The 27,281-nt window shown below is 34.7% G+C and overlaps 1 protein-coding gene and 1 pseudogene across 1 annotated transcript; both read right to left on the bottom strand.

Moving 5' to 3' along the window:
• Positions 1-1,636: 1,636 nt before the first annotated feature.
• On the bottom strand, positions 1,637-8,825 carry LOC147406467 (uncharacterized). Its single transcript, XM_086434518.1, has 8 exons — positions 8,565-8,825; positions 8,221-8,312; positions 4,737-4,884; positions 4,275-4,406; positions 3,963-4,112; positions 2,499-3,848; positions 2,178-2,311; positions 1,637-2,087 (listed from the first exon to the last, which is right to left on the bottom strand). The coding sequence occupies exons 1-8, from the start codon at positions 8,676-8,678 to the stop codon at positions 1,943-1,945; spliced, it is 2,265 nt and encodes a 754-aa protein (XP_086290644.1). The 5' UTR covers positions 8,679-8,825; the 3' UTR covers positions 1,637-1,942.
• A 3,655-nt stretch (positions 8,826-12,480) lies between these two features.
• Positions 12,481-21,510, bottom strand: LOC147406466 (nitrate reductase [NAD(P)H]-like; annotated as a pseudogene).
• Positions 21,511-27,281: the final 5,771 nt, after the last annotated feature.

Below are 27,281 nucleotides of genomic sequence, written 5' to 3'. Positions count from 1 at the left end.
TATCAAAATTTTAGGGGGTCAATATGGAATTATGCCAAATTACAGGGGTCAAAGTGTAATTTACTCTATTTAAAATTCATGATGATCATTTTATCCCTTTTTGGATAGCTCCCAAATTCTATTTAGGGTGAGCTGAAGTCGAAGTACCATTAAAAGAAATTGAGAGATTGGCGTTTACAACCGTTTTCGAGAAGTGGTGTTGTGTGCGAAGAAACCATGAATTATTATTTGATAAAAACAGTTTTGGAGTTGTTGGATTCTTCTAATAAACCAAAATACAATCTTTACATGCAAATAAAGCTTTCAAGTTGTTGGATTCTTATAAAATGATTAAAATACCTTTACTAGTAATTCATAGACCATGGTCTTGTCTAAGGACTAGTCCTAGGGCACGTGCAATGCCCATACATCACAGGCATAAGGTACGTGAGAGTGCGCAGTCGCAGGGGCCCCCTGAGGAATTAATGCTCATACTAGATGTCGAACTCATGACCTACAAAGCATTAATCGCTTATCGATCCGAAATTGCCATTGAGCCAATCCCTCGGGATTTCAACTAGTAATCATTTTTAGGAGTGTGACTTTAGTGCTTTGGATTCTAACATGAGATCGTAAGGATTCGTGTTAGAATTTAGGGGCACTACACATACTCCACCATACTCTCCTAATGTGACAAGTACTAGAATCATAGATTTTCTCGAGATGCACAACGACATATCCCCCATAAATATGTGCAGTTTTGTATCCCACGAAAAAATCTATGATTCTAGCACATCCCACATCAGAAGGGTATGTCAGAGGGGGAGAGTCAGAAAATCATTATTCTTTTAACATATGTGAGTTTTCCCATGGAAACCATGACTTATTTCGACAATTTGAACCAGCGAATGACAAACGGAGAACCATACACGCATAATTTTCAAGATTTATATATAACTTCCAATTTATTTGAACAATTTGTGAGAATGACTAATGAACAAAGATAGAGACATACACATAATTTTGAAGATTGTTCCAAGTTTGCTACTATAATAGATCCATCTTGGATATTTCGAGAAGCTCTATATAGTGTTGATCTTTTGAAGATTCAAACGTAACGTTTATTCTGAGTGTCTGTTTCGCCACTATTATAAATATATCTCGAGTATTTTGGGAAGATCTAAATAGTGTCAAGCTTGAAAAGAAAAAAAGGAAAAAGAAAATCCAAATTTAGAAGTGTCGCCGATTTTAATTTTTTATTTTTTATTTTTTCAAACTCAACAGTAGAGATATCTTCCCAAAATACCCAAAATATTATAGTAATGAAAGGAACACTCAGGATCAAATGTTAAGACTAAATCTTCAAAATTGTCAATATGTCATTAACCATTTCTGATCGTCATCACAAATCGTCAAAAAAGATTGTAAGTTAAATCTAAATCTTTGAAAAGAACTGGACCTAGGAATGGGCATCTTGCAAGCAAGAAGCGAGAAGCAAAAACTCCTCTAAAAAAACTAGTTGAGAAATTTTCCAACGCGTGCAAGGAGAGGAAACAAAATTTATAAGCAGTCCCATACGAATATTTTTTTGTTCTTTTTTTTTCAACATGAGTCTATGCTCGCTTATACATAATCTTCCCTTTTTTCCATTCTTAGATTTATTTTTAATTTATTTTTTCTGTTTCTGAATCAATACATGAGGCTGGTTTTGGCAACTTAATTTGAATATATTCAATCCCATTATTGAATCAAAATCAAATGAACAGACAGTTGCCCATGGGAAATTGAACATGTACATTTTACGTGTCCGTAAGAAATATGAGGAGCCACTGACCTTCACAGCACAACACCATTTAGCATTTCGACGCCTTGAGTCTGAGCACCCAAGAACATATATATGGTCCCATATCAGAATCTGCACCTCTATACAGATATTTACCCTTTAAATTATGTCTCTCCAATCCTAAAATCTCAGCTTTTCTCCAGGATAAACTCCTTCTACCCTACCCCTCTGTTGTCTCTTCTGTGAGGAAACTTCCCCACTACTTGTCTTCCTAATTTGTATCAACGGATTACTCATCTCATCAGTTTTCTCTCTACCACTTCTCCTGTAACATAACAGAAAGATCCAATTTACATAAATTGAGCGATGCAACAGAATGGGTTATCTATGATAGAAAGTGATGATCCAAACATACCTGAGGTTAAATAAGAGGAAGAATACACCAACAAGTGTCATTCCCCCAGCAACTGATTTTAGCAATACTTTTTTGCGTGATCTACGCTCTGATGCTCTTACATCTCTATCCACTTTTTCTTGATTTTCTTTGTCCTACAATGAAAGACCCAATTGTTCAGATACACAAACACAACTAAAAAGAAAATTTAAATGTTGGTGAAGTCTATGAATTTTGATTCCAGACCAGAGCTCAAAAACCCACCTCATCCAAGGACCACTAGCACTCTATCCTACTCAAAAAAGGGTACAAAAGTAAAAAGTAAAGATCCCTGGAATTCACCTTAACCATATTTTCCACGCAAGAAGTAGCCTCCTCCTCATGATCTGTGCATGATTGATGAACCAATTGCACGTCATTCTCATTTAGAAGATGCTGATCCCTTTGATCCTCTTCGTTGACATTTTGTGAACATGCAGGTGTTTCGCATGGCTCGTGTTCTGGTCTTGGTACATAGAAGCACACAGGAGTACCAACACTAGAAGGGACAACAGAATCATCCATAGAAACCATGTCTAGTGTCTGTGTATTAGGGTCGCCGAAATCAGAACATTCTGTGGTTTGAACATTACCACATATGGGTGGGACAGGTTTGTTTTCAGACACAACGATTTCTACTTTTGAAGAAGTTCCATGATGATTACTCCCATTTGATATGATGTCCATTAAGCATTTGTGGTTCTCATTCCGTAAGGTTTGTATACTACAGAGACAATCAGACTGGCCTCGTAGGTTCTCATTATGTTCGCTCCAATACTTATTTCTCAAGAAATCTTCACTATTTAACCGATCGGTACAGTTAGACAGCAACCCAACTGTGTTAGATTTTGCAAAATATGAATCTACATGAGGTATGTCCATACCACAACTGGCCGGTACAATATCATTTTGAACTCTCTGAGAGTCTGATTGCCATTCTGAAGTTGCTAAGGGCTTTGTCGAGGAGCCGATATCCTCAAATTTCATATCAAATTGTGGTGTATCACTGTCCCTTGTTGAGCTATCCACAGTAATGTCATATTCAACCATCTCTCGAGATTCATACCCATGTATCGAACTTCTATCCTTGTCATCGGTGTCCAGATTCTGAAGCTGTGAAACTTGGATATTAAGACAGGTAAATTCATTTTCTGCTTCAAACTGATCTTCATAATCCAATGTTTCCACTTTACCCGAAATAGAGTTCAGGCTGGCTGTAGAGGACACCTCAGCATCTTCAATCTCCTGAGAGAAGCTCCTTCTAAGTCCGTATCTTGAAGTCCTGTGAGTTGAATTTGATCCTTGAAAAGATGTCTCAGCGTGTAAATTAAGCACTATGTCCTTCTCAACTCCATTGAACAAAATCGAATTACCATTATCAGTTCCTTGACCACTTGAATCTGAAGGACCCAACTGACAGCCAATATAACTTCTTCTTGACCCGAATAAACTTGGCCTCGATATGAAGTTTTCCACAACAACTGAACTTACTTCAGGTGAATTATCTATATCTAAAATTAACAGGGATGCGTCATTGTGTGAAGTGGTTGAAGTTGGGCTAGGAAATCCAAATACCCGATAATTGCTTTCTGCGTCATCGGACTCTTCAGAATATGAATCGTATTGTCCTGTATGGTCAGCACCCCAGTTGTTCTGAAGCAAAAGAGCAGAGAATTAGAAATAGAAAACATGGTTTGAGTTTTTCAATGAATAAATGGTCAGAGAACTGCTTATGACATGATCTAGATAAGCAACACAAGAGCTCACCCGTGTGTATTTTTGTTTAGAATCCAAGTATGGATCACCACTATCCGAGCTTGAAAATCTACGCTGTGGTTGCTCCAAGCTTCTGCGGATGCATTCAACCATATCTGTAGGCATGGCTAATGTATAGGTCACAACGTCAAAATCTGGAACCTGCCAAAAGAATAGTAACAATTCCTTTGCACTTAGCCTTGTTAAGATAAAATGGTTGTAGAACACATAGAAGCATTGGAATGGGTCACTAACCAATAAATAAATCAAATAAAAATAAAAAATAAAGGTATTCATAATGAATATTTATGTAATATTTCTTACATTTAAGTCCTTATACCGGGCTTTTTTTGAGAGGGAACGTATACACATACAAACTCTCCGAGTGTCTCTTTTTTCAACAACATCTGATGGGGAGAAGAGATCAATGCCAGTCAATCCCAAGATTTGGCAGATCTATGGGCAAGGAAAAAAAATAACAGTTAGAAACTCAGGAGGCTACATAAGTTTAATACCAAGTTCAAATCTTAGAGAGAGAATTCTGCCACCATGATGTCATTCATTTAATTTATCAATATTATGCAATTAAAAGATCATTATTTATTGAAGGATCAACAATAGTAACATTTAAACCCCAAATGCAATATGAAATGAGTAAACTATCCTTACTACCTTCTTTTCTTTTCTTTTCTTTTCTTTTTTTTTTTTGTTGTTTACTAAATACCATTAGTGCTAATTGAATGACTAATTCTACATAAATAAATATGATGAACAAAGACATCTTACCTTCAAAAATGAGTCAACATTAGAGTAAGGCATGTACCTCCCACCGCTCTTCCCAGAAGCAACTGGCTCAGAAAAATATGCTTTTGAATATCTTAGCTTCGCACACTTAGTCAAAAGCCTTTTCCAAACTACTTTAGACACTTGAAACCTATAAAAGAAAATTAAAAATGCCTGAAATAATTAGAAAAAATCAATAGATTATTTTCAAGTCAAGACATACAAGAATACCGCAAAAGAAATTTGCGTGTCTTTTTTGTGTCATTCATTTGAGCCCCAAAAGGCCTTTTTTCTTTTTTTTCTTTTTTTTGTGTAATTTTTAGGTAGCCCTCCGTCGGCGAAAATTGGACATAACCCCCAGTTTTTCAAGCTAATAACAAAATGGAGGTACCCGAAATGAAATGAGCTTCAAATAGAACATAAAAATTCTGGTCGGGACAATGTAGTGATTTACATACCATGTGGTAGTAGCAGTTGGGAAGGCATCACTAACGTGCTCTTCAAATTTGAAGAGAGAGCAAGTCAAAGTGAGTAGGATCAATAGAGTATGATTTTAGGGGAATCAATGTGTGGTGATTCTCCTTTCAAAAATGACTTCCTCATTTTTCTCCTTATCAGAAAGGAAAAAAAAAACATTTGGTGCAATATTTTTTTATAATTTGTAATGGAGAGTTTTTGTAGTGAGATTTTGGTCTCAAAAGAAACCCAAATGCTTGGAAAATTGACCTTGTTGACAAATTGTTAGCTTACATATGGATTTCATTTTTACTCCTCAAATGATATAAGAAGGGTTTGATCTAGGACCATATTTGGTGTATTTATTATCCATTCTTCCTATGTTACATTAAACTCTTATCCTACATAAGTTTTCCAAGACCCTTTTTCTTGGGGATCTATTTTACTTTTAAAGTGAGTAGGTGAACTTTGATCACTTTGAATACTTTGGATAAACTTCTGACAGTTGATCACTTGATTGACCATAGGAGAATTATGATAGATTTTTGAGCCATGAACTAGACCAATAGAAAATTGGTCATTCATCGCCTGGTTCATTGTGTCTTACCTATCGTTATCTGGGGATCATATGTTGGATTCTTCCTAGATCAGTTTTAGAGTTCTTTAGTAATTTTACAAACTTTCTGTTAAAAAAATAAAATGAAATAATATCTAATTCTAATAAAAAAAATGAAAATAGAAAACCACTAAACAAACAAGGGAGATGATTAAAGGATGAACAATTACTTTCTCTCATATTCTTAGTAAGGTAAGTGATATTGTAGACTAATTGATTAAGAATAGCCCATAGCTCAGTTGGTTGATGTATTTATGAAACTTTGAGGTTGCGGGTACAATTCCAGCTTAACATGTAAAAAGAGTGAGTACAGGATCGTGTTTCATCATGTTCTATTGGATGTGTTGGAAAGATCTTCCATGATCTACAAGAAGTATCTTGTGTTTCCTTAAAAGATTCTATCATTTTAGGTCTCAAAATTGTTTGAAACCTACCTAGAGTTTAAGTGACAAGATTTGGTAGTCTTTTGGTCTAGATTTACATTATTTAAGATGGATATCTAATACTAGTTTAGTCGCTTTTAGACTTAAGAGTTTATTTCCTTATAAATGATTGTTGAAAAAAGTGTTAAACGAAGAGATTGTTCTGAACTATCATATGACAAATATACCTTTAGGTTTAGAGCATTACGAAACTTATGACATGAATTGATTGAAGTTTTTTTTTTCCTCTTACTCTAAACCCTATCATTATTCTTGTTACAATATAGGGATTATCATTCTTCTTGTTAGGGGATTGTAAAAGTTGAAAGGGAATTTAGGTGTGTGATCATATGTAATTCAAGTTAAGCGGTGATTCAACAGTGATTTTCCTATTTCCCAATCACATTTGAGTCTTTGTGGTGTACATAAACCTTTATTTAGGAACTTTGCTTCATTCTTTCCTCTTCATCGATTGAAATTGTTAGTTATCAAAAATAAATAATAATACTATGAAGATAGAATATTTCATGTCAGAGCATCAAACACACGTAACTATTTTCTTTGTATAAATAAGCATGCATTGCACACAACAAGACCAATGGATTAGTTATTCTCTTTCTTATCCAAAATTTCATATAAAACATCAATGAAGTAGGAACAACGAGATGAGGAAGTTAATACTGCCATGACACTATTTTTTTATGAGTAAAGATAATTTCATTAGAACCAAAACAGAGGTCGAGATGACCAACCGGAAGATACAAGAAAACACAAACCTACCAAAGGGGGTGGGGGTGGGGGTGGGGGTGGGGAGATTGGGCGCAAGCCCCCAAGAAAAACTACCCCATGTCTAAATTACAAAACTTGTCCCACCAAACCAGGGAGTCTTCATAGAAGACACCCATGAACTCTTTTAAAATGTTTACACCAAAAAAATAATAAAGCTAAAATCTCCACCACGACGTCCTTGTCCTCCCTTTCTTTATTGTCGAAGACCCCTTTGGTTCCTTTCCCCCCAAATTCCCCAACATATCACAAAAGATAGACAACCCCAAAGCGTCCGTTTTTCCTTGATAAAATACCTCCCCCCATGTAACCAACTATCCAGTAAACCATGCAAAGCAAATAGAACACACCCAACCATTCTGAACAGGACGAAGAAATGATTCCAAACTTTAGCAGCAAAGCTACAATGTATGAGCATATGATCTTTACCAAAAGATTTGCAAAGCTACACGTGTCAATGCAAAACACTGCTACAAAGTTTCAGACACTTTGACTCCTATAAACCCAATTCGTCAACACATCCATACAATTTATTCCATTTAAACTCATCCTAATCAAAGCCTTACCAAAAGATTTGCGGTCGGCTATAAAAATAAACAAAGAATATCTATACATAATAGCTGAAAACAAATTACTTGAATTTTTTTTGACAACATGAATTACATGTGTCTAGCAGGATAAATTCTAAGGAAAAGAAGGGCACTTGTTTCCAAAGGAAACAAAAAGTAAGGAGTTGCTTTTTGTTGAAAAATGATTATGGAGGGTGAATAATAATATGCAGAATTATAAAAATTCAGAATATAATAGCTTAATCTTTTCTTTTGTGTAGCATCATTAGTGTTGAAAGAGAGTGTTCTGACTGTGATCGGATGGTGCACAATCTGCATCATAGTGATTCTCCCATTAAGTGACTTGATTATATCCTCAAAGCAATCTCTCTACACCCTTTGTGCAATTGTCATCAAGATCTAAAATAGAGAAATTTTGTTTAAACACCATCGTCTTTTCAAGCCTTAAAGTCCTTGTTGATCAATTTTATTTTATTTTAATTTTACATATTATTATTCTCCCTCCATAATCGAACTTCCCAACACTCACTACATTAAAAAATAAATAAAAAAAATTCACCAACATCATCAAAATCATGCCTATCCTTGCTCTACAAACAGAAACTAAAATGAAAAGGAGCAAATTTTGAAGGACATACAGCAATTTCCCATCTGCAAGTAAATCAGCAATAGTTGTCTCCTCGTCAAATCTTGTATGCAGGACTTCTCCTAGCCATATTCTGGTTTGAGTCTGTAAGTTTACCAAATCAGTCATGAAATTAACCGCAACAGTAGTGAATTCGGAATTTCTATAGAAAAAAAAAAAACACTCAATCCAGTAAACCTTTTCCGGAAAAATTATGTTTCAAAGACAGCTAGATTAAAACCCTAACACCATGATTTAACAACCAAAAAAAAAAAAAAACAGATTTGTACTACTGATAAGTTGAAATCAAACTAAGATAAGAGAAGGAGAGAAGATTTATCTTCTCGTTCTTAAAACCTGCAAGAACACATCATCAAGTTCGCGAAAATTGGATTCGGATGAAGATGGAGACGAATTGATGGAGATTCTACGAACATCGAGTGAATTGGTTCTCTCTAATGCTCGGCCCATAAGTGCAAAGCTAGAGCTTCAGATTTCCCGCCAAAAAAGGAAAGAGAGAATCGACGTTGAAATCGACTTCGTTTCCGCGATTCCCCTTTTGATTTTCTTTCTTTCTCTGTAAATTGGATTCTGATTCTTTAAAAAAATTGCTTTTTGGGCTTTTTTATTAGATAAAAATAAAAGATAAAAAATAAATAAAATGATTTTTCTGCGATTTTTTATTTTTTTTATTTTTTAGATATTAACGTATGTTTCAGTCGTCAAACTTTGTCTTTAACTACAAGGAGACGACTATTCTGTCTTACTAGACGAACCAATGTTACTGTACAATATCGCTTGACACCAAAGCATCCAGTGACAATAATTTTGTGCCATCTATCAAAGGAAAAGTTGGAAAAGGCCAACCGCGTTGGGAGGTATGCTAACCATGTCCATGTGTCACTCAAAGGAGGCGAGGGTTTGTCCAAAATTTTGTAGCACTTTTTCTTATAACGCCCTATGGAACTTTTTCACGGTTGAGAGAGCACCACGTGGACGAGACATCAAAATCCCTTCATTTAAAATTGGGAGATTGTGGACCATCCATTTTTTAAAATTCATAGCTAAAACAAATTTTCTAAAAAATATAAATAAATAAAAAACCTTGGTGGCCACGGAATCTATTCTTTCTATGGCTCAAGTTCAAATCCCACTACCCATAAAAAATCTTGGTGGCCACGCACCGCTCCACGTAGTGCGGTATAGCCTGAGTGCAGGGCATAGGGACTGGTCTGGTGCGTAAACTAGCCCGAATACCCTTCGTTATCAAAAATTAAAAAAATATATATATATATAACGATATAGGTTATGATCCTTAGATAACTATGTTTTTTTTTTTTAATTACACTTTAATCCTATGTAATTTGACATAATCCCATTTTGACCCCCTAATGTTTTGATAATTGCATTTAACTCACTTATAATTGTCTTAGGATTAGATTATCCCCTTCCATCAAATTGCCGTCAACCTAGCTGTTAGGTTCCTTTTATGAAGATTATTTTATCATTTTTTTAAATATTATTTTTTTTTTATAAATAAAAATATGCCAGTGAAAAAATGGGTTCAAATTTTTATGAAGATTATTTTATCATTTTTTTTATAAATAAAAATATGCCAGTGAAAAAATGGGTTCAAATTTTTATGAAGATTATTTTATCATTTTTTTTATAAATAAAAATATGCCAGTGAAAAAATGGGTTCAAATTTTTTGAAGATTATTTTATCATTTTTTTTATAAATAAAAATATGCCAGTGAAAAAATGGGTTCAAATTTTTATGAAGATTATTTTATCATTTTTTTAAATATTATTTTTTTTTTATAAATAAAAATATGCCAGTGAAAAAATGGGTTCAAATGATTACTTAGAGAGAGGCATTTAAAAAAAAAAAAAACTTATTTTTTTTAATAAAAAATAATATAAAATAAGAGGGTAAAATAACATCTGATTGTAACCCCTTAGTGAAAAGAGAGGTAAGTGTAATTTTATCAAATATTAAGAAGGTCAAAATGAAATTATGTAAAATTACAAGGGGTCAAAATGTAATTTATCCCTTTTTTCAAAGGTGAGGAACGCGAACGCCCTCCAAACTATGGAAAGTGTGGTACAAGGAGCTACAAGAAGTCGGCTCTATAGTAAACCATCTAAAAAGAAACACAAGCCTACGTGATGCTAGGCAACCTATTCCGTGACTTCATGCAAATCTCCTTAGTAGTTGGGGTCTTGTCTTTTGCTCGATAATTCAATAGTCGTTGGTGTATCATTTTTGTTCGTTGTCGTTGGTATCTTGTATTTGTTAGTTCTTAGTAATTGGTTTATATCTACTTTGCTCAATAAGTCTACGACATTTGGTGTGTAGTCTTAGTTCGATTAAATCATCAGTTATTGGTGTCTTGTCTTTATTCGATGATAAGTCTTCTATTGTTGTTGTCTCGTCTTTGCTCTAGTCAATCATTGGTGCATCATATTTGCTTGATTACTCCAACAATTGGTGTCTCATCTTTGTAGGACAAATTATTCTATAACATCGTGTTTCAACTTTTATCAAAATCATGAATATATCACTTTTCATTCGTCATTTACCATCACAAATTATTGGAATGGATCATACTAACTGTTGAAAAACTCAGGTAAATTAAAAGCCAGTGGGGAAATATGTGTTGCATTATCTTTCCCAATTTTTATATCTTAAGCCGTATAAAAATAACATTAATGTTTTAAAATTGAGTCGTGCTGGAGTAACCTCAACAGGGGACACACAATGATATCTTAATGTGGTGGGGCGTGCATGCCCGTAGATACGTTTTAAGTCACTCTAGTATTAATCTTTAAAAAATTTTCATATGTCTCCTCATTATTAGTCTTAGTGGAAAGACTAATGATAAATACGCAGTCTATACGTGACTAACGTGGCAAGGGCACATAACTGTTGATCTTTTCCTTATATATCCCAAAGAAGAAAAAAAATCAATGGTTTTGTTCCCTTGCCACTTTAGCCTACCTCATACACGATCGTTTGGATAGTTTCCTCTAAAGTCAATGATAAGGAGACATATGGCAGAATTTCAAAAGTTCTTATTTTTATTTTTTATTATGTGTAATGATTTTGTAACACCCTCTGTCACACACCCCCATATGCCCCAATCACAAAACTGTAGATCATTTGCCTCAGGCTGCGCATAACCATCAATATTTTCTTGTGTATCCCGAGGCAAATGATCTATGATTTTGTGATGGGGGCGTAGGGGGACGTGTGTTAAAGGGGCGTTATATTATCACAACTCTTTTTTTATTATTATTTCCAATTTAGGATTTACATATTGATTGAAAATATGGGTACAAAGGTAAATTCGGCTAAATGGTATCTTTCTACCAAAAAAAATAGTTCATTTGAAAAATGGGCATAAAAGTAGTAAACTCACTTTAATATATGTACAATGGATGTCCATCTTGGTAACAATAAAGAAAAATGCTACATTCACATCCTACAACACTGCACTTACGTGGTGGTGTGCACAGAGCAATAGATGATTTTTCTTGGGATACAAAGTCATACACTCAAGAAAAGTCGATGGTTCACTACACGAGTAGTGTTGTGAATAGTGTTTTAAGATGTCAATGTAGCACAACCCAAAAATAAATAAATACTAAAATGGATATTTGAACTTGTTGATAAATATTTAGAAAAAGCCATTGGACCAATAGTTTGGGCAAAATAATAGGCCTTTTTAGTAAAATATCCTTCACTGAGAGAATTTTTGTCACATTGCTCACATACTCTGCAGTGCATGGTTTTAAAACTTATCCGAGATCGAGACGTATCATTCGGATTAACTCAGTATCGGGTTGAACAATACAAGCACTCAAGTCACTTTTTTGACCAAGATTTAATATCTCGCATTCAATTTTTTTATTTTTTGAACGAGACATCTCAAATGTATCAAAAAACTTGTTCGAGACGACTTGGTATCAGGCCTGGACTAGATGAGACGCAAAATCATGTTTTAAAACGTGCTAACAAGGGTAGTTTTGTAAATTGGGGATGCCATTGAATTCAGACTTATATGAGTGGTGGATCCCAGCTTTTGCGAGCACTGGGTGCAAAAATTCTCCTTCATTTTAGCAGTTAAAAAAAAAAAAAAAAAGAACTATCACAATGCCATAGAGGATGTTTCAAATGTGCCAATAAAACTACAACCTCTCTACTATATAATTTCTCACTAATACAAAACTAACAGCAGCGTCAAAATTTGTAGAGTTTCCCTTTGGTGCTCTAAAACACCAGCAGTGAGTTCTTCACATCATAATTCATCTTCACCAAGTATGGTCTCACGACAGATTTAATCATCCCCGGTGGCCCACATGCCAATGCCAACGTATCACTCGATCCTTCGGGTACATGTTCCCTCAGAATATCCTCCATGATGCGACCCACCACGTACCACACTCTCAACTTCGCATACTTCTCTGCCCATCCATCCAAATCCTCTTTTAAAAATATATCGTCTTCGGTGCGATTTCCATACACCAAATACATTCCGTGTCATCTTCCTGATCTTTAACAATCGCTTGGATTACTTGATAGATTGGTGTGATTCCGGTCCCACCGGCTACCATTGCTAGTCACTTACCAAACTTGGGCTTACCATGAACAATCAAGTTACCATGACCCATATACTCGATATGCCCCAATGGGCCTTTGATGTCAAGTATTGATCCCAACGGGAGCAAGTCCAAGAACAGTGACATCAACCCATCAAAGTAGATCTTGATGATGAGATCGAAGTAACCCAATTCTTTGGGGAAACTTGTCGGAGAGTATGCTCGCATACACAACTTATCATCTATAGTCGCAAAGACGACAATGTGGCGTCCAATTGGTAACCCAAGGACTTGATTTGGAGAAGGTAGTTTAAATTTGAAGAGTCGAATGTTATGTGAAATTGGGATCTTTAATGCCAACTTGCACTTGATTATCTCACTTGGGATCAGAGCAAAGTTGTCTCTCGACATGATGACTTCTTCTTTAATGGGTGAGTCAGATGGGTGATTATCTATAACGGGTTCACCCACTCGGTACTCTTCAAGCATTTTCTTGGCTTTATAGGAGTGAATTACATCGAATTCTTCGGTGCAATCCGACCCAGCATTGATGAGGATGCTATCAACACCACCTGGATGGTAATTTAGGAATAAAGTGCAGTCGTATACGTGGCCATGAACAACGATCCAATCTGACTCGGCCAAGTTGTGTTTCTTCAACTTGGTCATGGAGTACATCTTTAATGAAGGCATGGACAATGCTGTATTCTTTAAGGCCTGAGTTTCAGATGAGTCGAGTTGCTTTTTTCGAGCCATCCACCCACCCAACTCGTTTCCTGCCTTCATTGGGTGCTCGAACAAGAGACCAATTTCACCCTTGTTTGGCTTGCACGCGGTGATCTTCACTCGATACATGCAATTGTTCATCATCCCCTTCACAAAACACCATCGGTGTACGTTAGCTGATCCACGTGTACCAGTAATGCTATATAGGCATTTAGGTTATTTTGTGTTAATCTATAAGAGAAAACTTATGTCAGGGGCATGTGATCAAAAGGGTATGTCAAATATTCATCAAAATGTGGAAGGGTATGTTCAAATTGTCCTAAATTTAATAAATTTATTTGACTCCCGTCAAACTCATATACGAACGAGATTAAGGAGTTACTCTCTCACCATGACGTTCGAGATGAGCTTTTCGGGTTGGGTGTTGAGAGTCTCATCCCAAGCTCGAACGATAATATCTTTGGATCCAAGTAAGTCAACAACTTGGACTTCCAAGGACCAAAAGCACCAGCACCAATACTTACCATACTTGTTGCACTTCTCGGGATTGTACAATGCGCACACTAACCATTTTTCTGAATCGTCCATTGTTATCTCCACACGTGTCACCTTCTTCCCTCCTCCTACATTTAGAAAAAGGAAATAAAGGATAAATTTGACCTAGACGTACCCTAACTTCTTCTCATATAAATTAGATGCACCAAGCTATTTAAAATAGGTCTGAAAATTTTCATTAAAACGATAAAAAATGACTTACAAATAAAAAGTAAAGAGAACGCTACACATGTCTGATTTTACAAGATTGCCTAAGTGGGTGGCATGATTTCAAAAACTTGTCCGAGACCGGGACATATCTCCCGAGTCGTTTCTATATCAGGCATGGATGAGACAGACGGACAAGTGAATGTATCGGACAAGATTTAAAACCCAACATGTTCATTTTTCTCATTGTTGAATGAGATGTCTCAAACATATCGGAAAACTCATTTGAGCCCTGTCGAATCTAATCGAATTTCTATATCATTATAATGGATTTAGTTGTTTCAAAAATAGCTTTTTTGCATGCAAAAGTTTTAAAAAATTATGTAATACCGTTAAGTCTTATTTTGCTTGTTGAAAATCTTTTTGTTGTAATGTGCCTAAAACTGAATATAAAATCTTGGATAGTCGTTGTCTTAGTAATGAGTAAAAAATTATAGGGTGTTCTAAAATTTAGAAAGCTTGCAAGGAACATTTACAGAGGTGTCAATGAAGATGTTGATTCATTGGGCAAGGGAGGTATATTTAAGCAATTCTTGTTAGGTTTGGTTGGGTTAGATGGTTTGGCTAGATAGGCACCACTACCCTTGCTGCCATAACCTTCTGTTTTGCCACTACTACTAATAGCCACCACTTCTTCTATAATCTTCGCTACTGCCCCAAAGTCCTCTTAGTATTCTTTGTTATCTCCACCAGTGCATAATCAATAATATGCTAATACTGCTATGTTGAAAGTTGAAATGTGATAAAATATTACATTGTGATCTTGTATTGCTGATCACTTTGGTCTCTTTTATCCAATACTTATTGATCAAGTCTAAACTATGTTGTTGAATAACTATATCAATGTGACCTTTGGAATTGTGGGCATTGTAGGCAATGTAGGGAGTGGAGGTAATGCAGCGTTAGGCAAAGAAGGCAATTGGGTGCTTGGCAATGGTGGCAAGGTTAGCTTGGGCAATGTTGGAATAGTAGGCAAAGGTGGTAACGTGGGCTTAGGGAGAGTGGGCACAACAGGCATGGTTGGTATGAGGGATTTAACTATGAGAGCCTATGCAAAACATTAGAACAACTTTCAAGAGTTGAGACAATAGTGAATTCAGGAGTGATTGGGTCGAAGTTTCTGAGTGGTTTAAGTCTAGAAGATATAAGACGAGCTGGTGAACGTTTAATGCTCCAAGATGGTTGCATAGATTTCTTTCAGAGGATTGTAAACAAGGCAGATGTCCATATGCTTTCAGAATGTTGGTGTGGGGATCTCATTAGATCATTTTTTTCATCAGGTACTCTCATTAGTTCCCTTGATGTTCTTATAACATTTTTAATTAGGATATATTACCAAGCTATTTGTGTTCATTAATTAACATTGTGACAATCTGATTTGCTGCTTTATGTAAAGTATGCTAACTTCTGATATTTAAAAAAAATTAAGTCATTTAGTTAATGGCTGGATAATTTCGTAGATAGTAGATTCCAAGAAGTTGTAAGGTAAGCAATTTAATTTTATTAATTCAAAGCTATATTCCATTGAAACAAGTATCAGAAAGAATAACTTGCATTCTAATTTTATTAAAACTTCTGCAAATTTATCCATTTACCCTTTTTTTTAACATGTTTACTTTCTACTTTTGAAATAGGTGTGGAAATTGGATGAAATGTTTAATGCTGTGACCTTTGCTACAAAAGAGTGCAAGAAAATGGATGGTTGCTCCGGCACACTGCATACACAATGCTTGCAGACTAGGATTTTGGACTACTTTAGCAGAGATGATAACAACCCTCAATGTGTTTTCCCGAATAAGATGAGTCGAAGCAGGTTGAGACAAATCTTTATTTTCTTTTCTGTTTTATTAGCTGTTATGCATAAGGAAGATTGAGAGAGATCCCGATTTCCCAAATGTGAAATTTTCCCTTGTTGATCTTTATCTTTCGCCTTAGAGATCTATGTTGGACCCATTCAATGGGGTGCCAAATACCGGGCATTTGTACAAGTGTACATCAAGGATTGGGAATCCAAGTTCTTATTCTCCCAACTTGAAAAATTAGTCTTAGTAATCGATGTTTCCTTCTAGTGGTACTTATGCGACTATCATTTGCATTTCAGCCCATTTTTGCGATCGGATATAAAGGTGAGTTCTCAACTGCTAAGTTTGCTTTTTTGTGACTCTGATGGGAAACCCATTTTTTTTATTTTATTAGATGGTCAGAAACATTCAAGGAAATATACAACATTGATTGATGTTTCCTTGAAGGGTCCTTGGAAGGTTTCTGTCGAGGATCTGAATTGCTGGTGATGTGATCTAGGGTCTCCATGTCTTGATCCGAAGGCATTCAATGGGTATTGCCAATTGAAAACATCAATCAATGTTGGTCACTCGTTTGATGAAAGTCATCCGATAATGTCAATATAAAAGAGATGTTTTTGTTGATCAGAAACGATGGGTCCCTTCATGTAATCTTTCAAAATAGTGATCATGCTCTTAGTCTCTGAATTTTGAGGGTCCCTTTTTACGAGTTCACCAACAAGGTTAGAAGAACGGATTGGTCTGAAAGGGAGAACAACATCAAAAGTAGACCACAATGCTGTGAGCAATAATAGCATGCATGCCATGATTATGATATGTTCTACTATGAACAAGTGCATGTAAATTAAGGTAGTGAGCTTGAATTGCTGAGTTTTTTTTATGGGTGTAACAAACCTACACCCACACCTTCATCCATGCTTGAATGTTGTCGTTTAAGCTGATTTTCTATGACTGGTGAAATAGAGGAATTCAACCTTGGAAGTGAGTAAGTACTATTGTTGTTAATGTTATTCCAATGACGCTTCAGCATTTTTCTTTGTTTTTTTGCTGGCCAGAGTTTTATAAAGGTGGCGAAGTGTCCAATATCCCCACCTCTTGTCAAGGTGTGTGTCTCAGACTGAATATTTCTCTGTTAGAGGATTGGGTTCCATGTTTACGTCAGCCCCTTAGGATGATCATTAAAAAACAATGTAGCCCAATACTATCAGCCACAACCCTGTCAGCCCCCTGGGAATCATTTAACACACTATTCATGCACGCGCGCGCACACACACACCACTCAACTAGACAGACATTTAACACCTTAGAAATTCCACCTGGTTTTCAAACAAGTTTAGTTTTCAAATTGATCATACAGAGACTAAGGAGAGATGAGGCCATGAGGGGATACAAATGTTAATGAAGAAAATTTTTTTTTTTTGGGTTAATTGCAGGTTTTAGAGATGTTAGGGGAAGACTATGGTGGTAGTGTCGAGCTTGCTAAAGCTTATTACAAAACCATAACTGATTCTGTGAGGAAACATTTTAAAGGAAATTGAGTGATTGCTAGCATGGAACATTGCAACGACTTCATGTTCCTTGGTACTGAAGCAATCTCGCTTGGTCGAGTCGGTACGTTTTGATCTTTCTTCCTTCTTCAATATTTTTCAATTTTGATTCATAATTTATTTTTTCAATTTTTATGTATTTGATTTGATAAGAAAGCAGGGGGGACTAATTGGATATTATTTTACTTATAACTACTAAAAGCAAAAAAAAATTGTAATTTTTTTTTTGTTGAGAGAGAGAGATACTCTATTGGCACACCTTTTTCTTTAAGGTAACTCCAATATAATATAATGTAAAATAATTTATTTCCAACAAGTACCTTTAGATTTGTATCATTATGAATGAGGAAGCTTAGAATTTGACATTACATGATGTCTCGTATTTTTTAAGGATCAACCTGTTTGCACCTACTAGATTCAGCTTTTCCACTCTTTAATTACAATTGTGTTGGCGGGAGAAGCGAAGACCATAAGAATAGTTCAAGTGAAATCACCCTAATATCCTTTATCAAATAAGAACTTTACAAGATATGTCCCACGAAGTAAAACCCAATTAGGATAAGAGATTTTTATATTGAGAATAAGTATCAAAATTGTATATGCTTTTTCACAATTGGTAAATAAAACATAATTATCTGGATAAATAATTCATTTTTCTGTTGCACTTTACATTTGCAGATGGAACCTGGACAAAGTTCATCTGGTGAGAGGACAAAGTCGAAGAGAAAAAGAGGCCGCACTCGATACCTCTCATTACAGGTTGATGAGCAGCACAATCAATGCATCTCATTATTGATAATAGAATATATTGTGTTTTAAAATATTTTATTAATAAATAAATATTTATTGATATAACTAATTTGATTAATATGTATATGAATTGTAGGTTGATGAGCAGCACAATCAATCCGACAATGATTACTGTCCACAACAACAACCATGATAGATAGTTTTTGTTTTTTGAGTGATAAACATGGATTTATAAATATTAAACATGGATTTATAAGCATTGACTCTTAATTCAATCGACTTGTTATTTTGTTATAAAAATAAAAAAAAAATCTTATTAGCGGTGGCCATTACCATCATTATAGGCATTCAAAATTGTATTTATAGTTACGGTAAAAAACTAATTAGCGGTGGTTTTTAACCACTACCATAGATCTCAATGTATATTTATAGCGACGGTAATACATAATTAGCGACGGTAATATACTATTAACGACGGTTTCTGACTGTCACTATAGGACTCACTCATATCTATAGCAATGGTAATACAAGCTATTAGCAGCGGTTTTTGACCGCCACTATATGGCTCCATATGGCCTTTAGCTACACCACCTATAGTGGCGGTACATGTGGCCATCACTATTAGTAATAGCGGCGGTTGTTTGGTATTTGCGATAGTTTTTGACCTTCGCTAAAAACCTAAAATTTTGTAGTGTTAAAATCATGATGGGTGGTGATGAGATCATTTCATTATTTCCATAAAACCAGAGTTCCTTTCTCAATTCATCTGAAAAATGCTCATAGAAACCCTAAAACAAGTTTGTTATTAGTTCATAATCCATATAAAGACAAAAATGCCCTTGGGAAAAAAGTTAAAATAGGTATCTTTCTACTTTATGTCAAACAATTAGTTACGATGCAATGTTATAAGGTACGATATGATACACTATATATTCTGATAATGATTACTACAGGTTGATTAGGATGATTTAATCATAAAATTGAGATTATCTTTACTCAGCATTCTCTTCATTGCTTTCTATATAAATCATATTTGACTCATCGTGCTCAACATCGAGAGTAGGTCATCAACATAATCATGATTCTCAAAAAGAATAGAAATGAGTCTTGATTATATGACTCCCCTTTCTGACACACACCCCCATTACAAAATTGTAGGTCATTTTCCTTGGGATACACAATAAAAAGATTTATAATTATGAGTATCCCAATGCAAATGATCTACGATTTTGTGATGAGTGCACGTGTCAGAATGGGGCGTTAGAAAATCATTACACAATAGAAATGTAAGGGTATGTATTGATTTCACAAACTTGTAGTCAAGGAGAAGTACAATAAAGGTAAAATTGTCATTTGTTAATTTTTCGTGACACAAAGTTCAAACGATAAATTAAAAAAATAAATAAATAAAAATGAGATTTACCTTGACCCATCGTATTTGTTAGAGTCACTGAACTTCAATAGTTAGGACAAAGAGAAAACTTTATCTCTGCACTACTGCTTCATTCTTCTCAACCGTCAAATATATCTCACTAATTGAATGAGACGAAAAACAATATCACGCGATGTGTCTCAACTCTCAATGGCTCCGTCACCAAGTAATAAACGCAACTTAAGCTATCCAGTCGACAACTCGGTCCACGACTCAAATTGATATATCTTTTAAATTTAACTAATATCTTTAAAGTTATATAAAATTTTATATATTTTTTTAAAATAAAATAAAATAATATAATGCAAAATGGGTCGAGTTTCCCAGACTATGAAACCAAGAACTTAAACTCAAAGAGCTTTTTTTAATTACTGAGTTAACTCAATATTAATGAGCTAAATCGAATCATTTGAGTTTTCACTAAACTTGACGTAGGTATGGAACTGAGTTACATAAACTAATATTCAAAAGATTTCATAGAATATTCACTCACCAGAATATGCGTAGCCCCTTAACACGTACGGATCTCTAAAGTTTCAGAGTTAATCAGCAAAATCTCCTCATGAGAAGGTGCCACGATCACTGAATTTTTGTTGATCTCATTGACTATGTACTCTGTCTTATACCACCAAGCTATTGTTTACATCATCCAACACACCCACACAGAATCAATATTTCGTAACCGAAACCAAAACTAACCACTAGTGATGTAGGGTGCGTAGTGTACCTTCCGTGTTTGCTAGCTCTGCATCTATATGGCTGGGTAGAACTCGAATTGTCCTGAAAATGATAGTAACTCTGTGACTCATACGTACAAACTTTGATACTCCTCAGCCATTTCACCATTCGTCCGTCGATCTATCCTGGGATAATCACCCTCACTAGAAACCCATGATCTGGTAATAAACGCTCACCATTATGCATGTAAGATAATATGACGTCTCGCGAAGGATCCACAACAATCTCACTCCTTAAACTTGTACAGTACTTGGAACCACCGCCACCTGGCAGATCCTTCAAAACACACATGAAGAGCACCTTTTCGACGGCTGAGAATACCGCATCGCTTCAAAACATCAAGTATCCCTGTTCCGCACCACACCGAAATGGATACAGCTGATGGGCCCCAGTTGAAACCGATGGTTTGTTTCACCATGACTTACTCTTTACGTCGGTTACCCGCGCAAATGAGTGTAACGGGAAACTCCTGAGTTGGGAACTCGTTAACGAGTTGGTCCATGTTGAATCGAGCGGGTCGTTTAATGAGTCCGGATACTTCAACGGTCCAATCCTCCCACTTGGCTCTTGGGAGCGATCCACGGTTTCATTCGTAGTGAATTTTGAACCGGTGTGATGAACCCTTGGTTCATGAGTCGAGTCAATGACGGTTCCGAGTTGAATGGGTGTTTTCCTATGAGTCGGAATAATGATGGGTTACGTTTGATCCAATGATCAGCTGTTGCTTCATCCCTTGGATCGAAGATCGACGGCTCTAGTTCATTGTTGAGGTTGCTGAAGTCGTTCCAATCGGTCTCTTCCTCATCTTCGTCCAAATCCTTTTCCATGATGGCTCGTTTAGTTGAAGACAAGTTACATTCACGAACCGGTGAGCAAGACCGGTTCATGAAAGTCAGACCGGATTCGATATGTTTGAATATCTGGTTCTCATGTGAAACCGCCATAGATTACAAGGAAAAATAAAATAAAGACTGAAATTTGAAAACTTTCTCACGTTTTCTCTACCTCCTTCTTTGGCTCTTTCTCATGTTCTTCTTCGTCTTTGTCTATAGTGTGAGGAGTTGAAGCCTGATTGCGGCCTCAAATAGAGCAGTAAGTTGTACACGTGTCAAACGAGGTATTGGGACCCATGATACGCTTACGTAGTTCGGAGGTTCGAAGATGACGACTGTTAGTAAAGAGACGAGGATTCAGAATAAAGTCGTGATAAACTGACGCTCCCTTTTGACAAACGCCCCCATCACAGAACCGTAGATCATTTGCCTTGGGATACATAAAACCATAAACTTGTTATTGTGTATCCCAAGGCAAATGATCTACGATTTTGTGATGGGGGCGTTTGAGGAGAGCGTCATATTGTCACGGTTCTTCCGAAAAGAAAATGGCGTCTTGTCCTAACATCAAACGACGTTTGTCATTTTCCACCAAACCGACGGCTAGGATAAGAGGTTTCATGGGCTTCTCAAACGTCCTACGAGATGTGTGATTACTCCTAGAGATTCCAACAGGGGATCGGTGATAATTTATGATGAATGCCGTCCCACTCCACGCTTTTATAGGCGTGTCCAATGAGAAAATTTTAGATTTTAACTTGACCCTTTTTTCTTAAAAAATTGATCATTTTTTAGTCTTTAAGATGATCATGATGATCCTATATATTTTAGCTGTTGACATTCCCCTTGACCTTGGCCTCCCTTAAAAATTAAGAAAAAATGACTTAAAAACCCATGATTTTTCATCCTAAAATAAGTAATATTAATCCTCTTGAACAAGATTGTGATGATGATGAATCATTATCATGATGATTGAGTTGATTGATTTTAGGATAAAGAATGGGTTTTTTAATAGCTTTTCATCATTCTGTCTTAGACGACCAAAGTGGTATGTCCCAAAAATGAAAGGAGATACTTAAATAGCAATAGGAAACAAAGGGTTGAAAAATATTCTCACAATAGATGTGACTTCATTTTGATGAGAGTAATATTTCATTGGTAGTGTTACTAGTCTTCTTTGCAAATGTCTGATGTAAGTTATATCAAACTTTCTCTCATTTGGAACTGTTCTGGTAGATACATGAGGTTCAAAAATGTGTTTTGACATCGACTACATGAGTTTAGAAGTCACCATCATTCAAAGAGTTTATATGTAAATGAACACCATAAAATGAGTTTTAAATTTTATTTATTTATTTATTTATTATTATTTTTTTTTTTTTTTTACTTATAATAACTCACAATCAATGGACAAGGGGTAGGTCCACCAAGGAACTAAGTAAAGAGATTTGGTTGAGGGGCAAGGAAGGTGTTAGATATCTTATTTCACCCATTAAATAATGATTACTAAAGATATGGTCACAAGTGAAGTAGAAAACTATTTTTTAATATTTTATAAGTTAAAGGAATGTAAGAAGTTATGAGAAAAATTGATTATAGTCTGGTTTGCAAAATCGAGAGATAAAGATAGTGAGCAAGCTAAAAATAAAAATAGGTGTTTGTTGGATTTTTTTTGTGAGCTTAGGACTTGAATACAAATCCACGTAGTTTTCATTATCTTGAGTCCCTAAGCTCTTTTAAACACTTATATACTACTTTAGGTGTAAATTTTTGTTGGTTTATCTCTTAAGAAGTATCTACTCTTCTTCCTTGCCCTTTACCTCGTTAATTTTTGTTTAGGAGGTGTCCATCAAAATGTTAGTCATTATGTCGTAATTACAATGGAGTCCATCTTTTAATGAGATGACCCCCACGACTTAGGTCCTAAATAAAAATCCCTTAAAGTTTAAGAGTACAAAATTTCATTTCCAAACATTTTGCTCTTAGGTTTTCTAAATAAGAAAATAGGGTGCCTAACACCTTCTTTTTTGCCTAAAAGGACCCCTTAGATCTTAGGTAGGCTAGTGCCAAACCATACGAGTGTCACTAAAATCAAAATTTTGAAATAAAATCAATTTGAATACCTATTCACACCCTATTCTAAAAAAGAATGGTGACAACTCCAAATCCAAGTAGAAATTGGGTTTTCAATAAGAATCTCATGTCCACAAGAAGAATAAGTGAATTACTAAAATACCTTGGTAGAAAAATTAAAAGAATGTTAATGCATAGGCATCGTGGGAAATATGAAGGATTTTCTTGAGGAATAAGTCAATTAGGAGGGAATTAAATAGTCATTTCTTTAAGCAAATCTTGTGCATACAAAAGCTCGTAACTACCTAATTGAATTGACTTTATATGAGTGAAGGTTAGAACAAAATTTGCCTGCATGTAGGTGAGTGAAGTTCAACGCAAAAATAGCATGTACACCAACCAATTAGAAGTCAATACATAAGATGGCATAACCTTTTTAGTTATAACCAACGGTCAGGCAAGCCCATGCTTGGTCGTTGGTTGCTCGGGGGCAGGCTTAAATTAAAAAACCCGATTTTAAGCCTTAATTTGCTTTGTTTTACTTAAGATGGGTCCCACTCGATTGATCAAAATTCTCTTGAGTAATCTATCCTTATTGGATTCAATTTATCTATCGGTCTCATTTAGTCAAATTGGGGTGTCCATTCTTAAATTTAGTATACTCATTATGTATAAAAAATGAGCTGATTTGGGTAAATTTAAGGTTTATTTTTCATTTTTTTAGGAAGTGGGGATGCTCATCTTCCAATTTTTTTCCTTTCTTAATTTTCACAAACTTCTTGTATTAGAACATTGATAAAAAATACTATAACAATCAAGTAAGGAAGCATTAAATTGTTTGTGTCAATTAGCTTACTCAATAAAGTCTTTTGGTGATGATACCCGAAACCTAGGTTCAAATTCTATTAACACCGAGTTATTGAACTCATTAAAAACAAGCTTACCGATTAAAAAAAAATACAATAAATTCGAATGAATCAAATATGTAAACTTGTTTATATTTATAAATGCCTAATTTGTCTTTTATCTATTTTCTTAGTTCTTTTCTATTTTGGTTTCTTATTATTTAAGTCCCATTGTGCATGTATCTTAGCGAGATTTTTTTTACATGGAGGTTATCCTTATTATGATGTTGACCCTGCTTGCTCCCACAATGTTTCTGGATATATATGAGTGATTAACTCATGACTTTTTACCTAAATAGAAATCAGTGGAAGTTGAAATATTTATTGATCACTATATAATAGTTGTCAAAGCAGTCTGAAGCCATCCCACTTTACAAATTTGAAAAACTTAAATGAAGAAATTCATTTGAGAACATTTAGTTTGGAAGGTTGAAATCCCACACATCTTAGTATCGAATAATGGGAGATATTTCACAAGGAACATGCATTGTTACTTTCTGTTAAATCCCAATGCAAGAACAAAACATATTCTTACCACCCAACACAAGATAATTGTCAAATCAATAAAGCCAACACTTGGTGTGATGAACGGAGCACTTGACCACCTTGCCAAGGTTCTTGCAATTGTTGAAAACATTACGTTACAAAAGGTAAGTATTGTAAGCTTACGATCTTCTTGAATAATACATTTGATGTTTTCATGAGTGGTGTGTCCTATCCCCTCTGAATGTATACAACACTTACTAATTAGCTTAGATATTTTCTAATTGCGATCATGTTGATTCTATTGTTGGTTTATTCACTAGAGAAGCATTGCTTAATAAGTTTGGTATAATAAGGACAATCCAACTAGATGTAATCCCTCTTATGGTTGAAGCATTCTTGTGACATGTTTTTTTTCATCAACAGTAAAAGGTTTTAATCCAATTAAGTAAATTATGGTTAACTTATTTGAATTAGAGTCTAGCCCTCTCACACTTTTTTGTGGGAGAGAAGCACGCAATCGACTCTTATATCCATTAGATTTCTAAATGAGCATCTCAAGTTGCTTTGTCACATCACCCATTATTTTTAAAGGCAACTTGTTTGTACTCTCACAAATTGGTGAATTTTGAAATAAACCTTATTTATTCAAATAAATGACAGTAACATATGAATAATAAAGTGACTAAATACCTTCATCATCAATCTAAGAAAAATTACTGTAATTTATTCTCAATTTGATCCATTAGTATATAATATTTTTATTTTTAGTTTTCCAAACAAACAAAAAGAAAATAAACAAGGTTTCATTAATTTACTTTGTTAAATAAAAAAATGTTGAAGAAGATGGATTTAGGGGAAAAATCAAGTGTTTTGGGGAAAAATATGAAATCAACAAATATTTATCGGACCCACTTGATTTTATCATCTCTTTCTTCTTCTAAGCATCACTTCTCCCATTGAAGTAGATCTCCTTTACAACTAAATCACAATGCTTCATAGTTTCTTGTATGGGTTTAAATTGTTTGAAAAATACAAAGTAACCCAGTAGAATATAATGAAGAAGAAACAAATCCAAGAGTAAAAATTAGTGATTTTTTTAGAGAGAATAAAGAAAGAATTTTTTTTTTCTACTTTAGAAATCACCGCCAGTTTTAGTGAAAAGGCAGAGGTGTCTCAAAATTGATCAAATCATAAGGGGTATGAACAATTTACCTTTTAAAAATAGTTATAAATGGAAAAAAATAACTCGAGATACTCGTTTAGAAACCCAACGAATAAAAGAGTCGTCTGTGTGTTTTTCTCCCACGAATGAGTGTGGGAGAGCTAAACTCTTTGAAGTATTGATCCAACATTATAACCCATAATGTATGAACAATGATATTTAACTGGTTAGTTAATGACATGGGAATTAATATCTCATTTGCCCTTATGCATTTCACATATCTATGGTAGTAACTATGTGGGTAAAAAGTGTTACAAAACACATAGTGTAAATAAAGCGAATATTGATCACATGACTTGTTGAACACATATCTCGAGGCATTGATTAATATATTTTAATTTAAATTTTATTTGTTTAAGATTGTAATCTTACCAAAAAATATAAAGTCTCCTTCTTGATTGGGGAGTATCTAGTTTTAGATAAAGATAGATTTAATTGAAAATCCTGAATTGTTTGTCTTTTTTTTTAGGGTTTGACTTTTGTATTCATATAAAGAGAACTATTAGGTAAAATAGAAGGCTTTTGGGGGAAGGAGGCAAAATAAAGAGGAGGCTAGCCATTGTAGATCTTGTAATGGCTTCAAGAATAGTGAATGGTTCTTCGAAGCCTGGGGACGTAGTCCAAATTTGGAACGAATCCCATAACAAAAAAAAAATTTCTCTCTTTTTCCTTTTACTTTGATTTTTTTTTTTTTTTGATTGTTCATATGCATCAAGAATAATAAAGATTTATCATTAGGGGTAAATCTCGAAGAATCAGTGGTATCCAAAATTTTACCTCTAAGCAATTAATGATGCCCATAAAAAATCACATTAGCAATTAAGTGGATGATAAATTAAATCACATTTAAATATGTGGTGGGAAAGTAGTTTCAAAAAATCATTAGTGCTGCAAAAACTAAATAATAATCATTAACTACCAAATTGCCAATAAGTGCTCCAGAAAGAACTTGTGATGGAGTGTGACTAAGAAGTACTTTAAGCTTCCTTCGACTTATAAGATGTTCTTGAAATAAGTCTGAAATAATCATATTTAAATTGTGTTTTATGATGCACTTCTTGGCATATTGGTAGTTGATCATGAGTATTTAGTTTTTACAGCACTGATGATTTTTTGAAATTACTTTTCCATCACATATTTAAATGTGATTTAATATATTGGCAACTTAATTGATTATATTTTTTTTTATGAAGATA

The sequence above is a fragment of the Akebia trifoliata genome, chromosome 3 (genome assembly GCF_017979445.1).
Source record: "Akebia trifoliata isolate Shusen 1 chromosome 3, ASM1797944v1, whole genome shotgun sequence".
Lineage (NCBI taxonomy): Eukaryota > Viridiplantae > Streptophyta > Magnoliopsida > Ranunculales > Lardizabalaceae > Akebia > Akebia trifoliata.
Note: the sequence above shows the minus strand (reverse complement) of the source record. Positions and strands in the feature narration are given on the sequence as shown.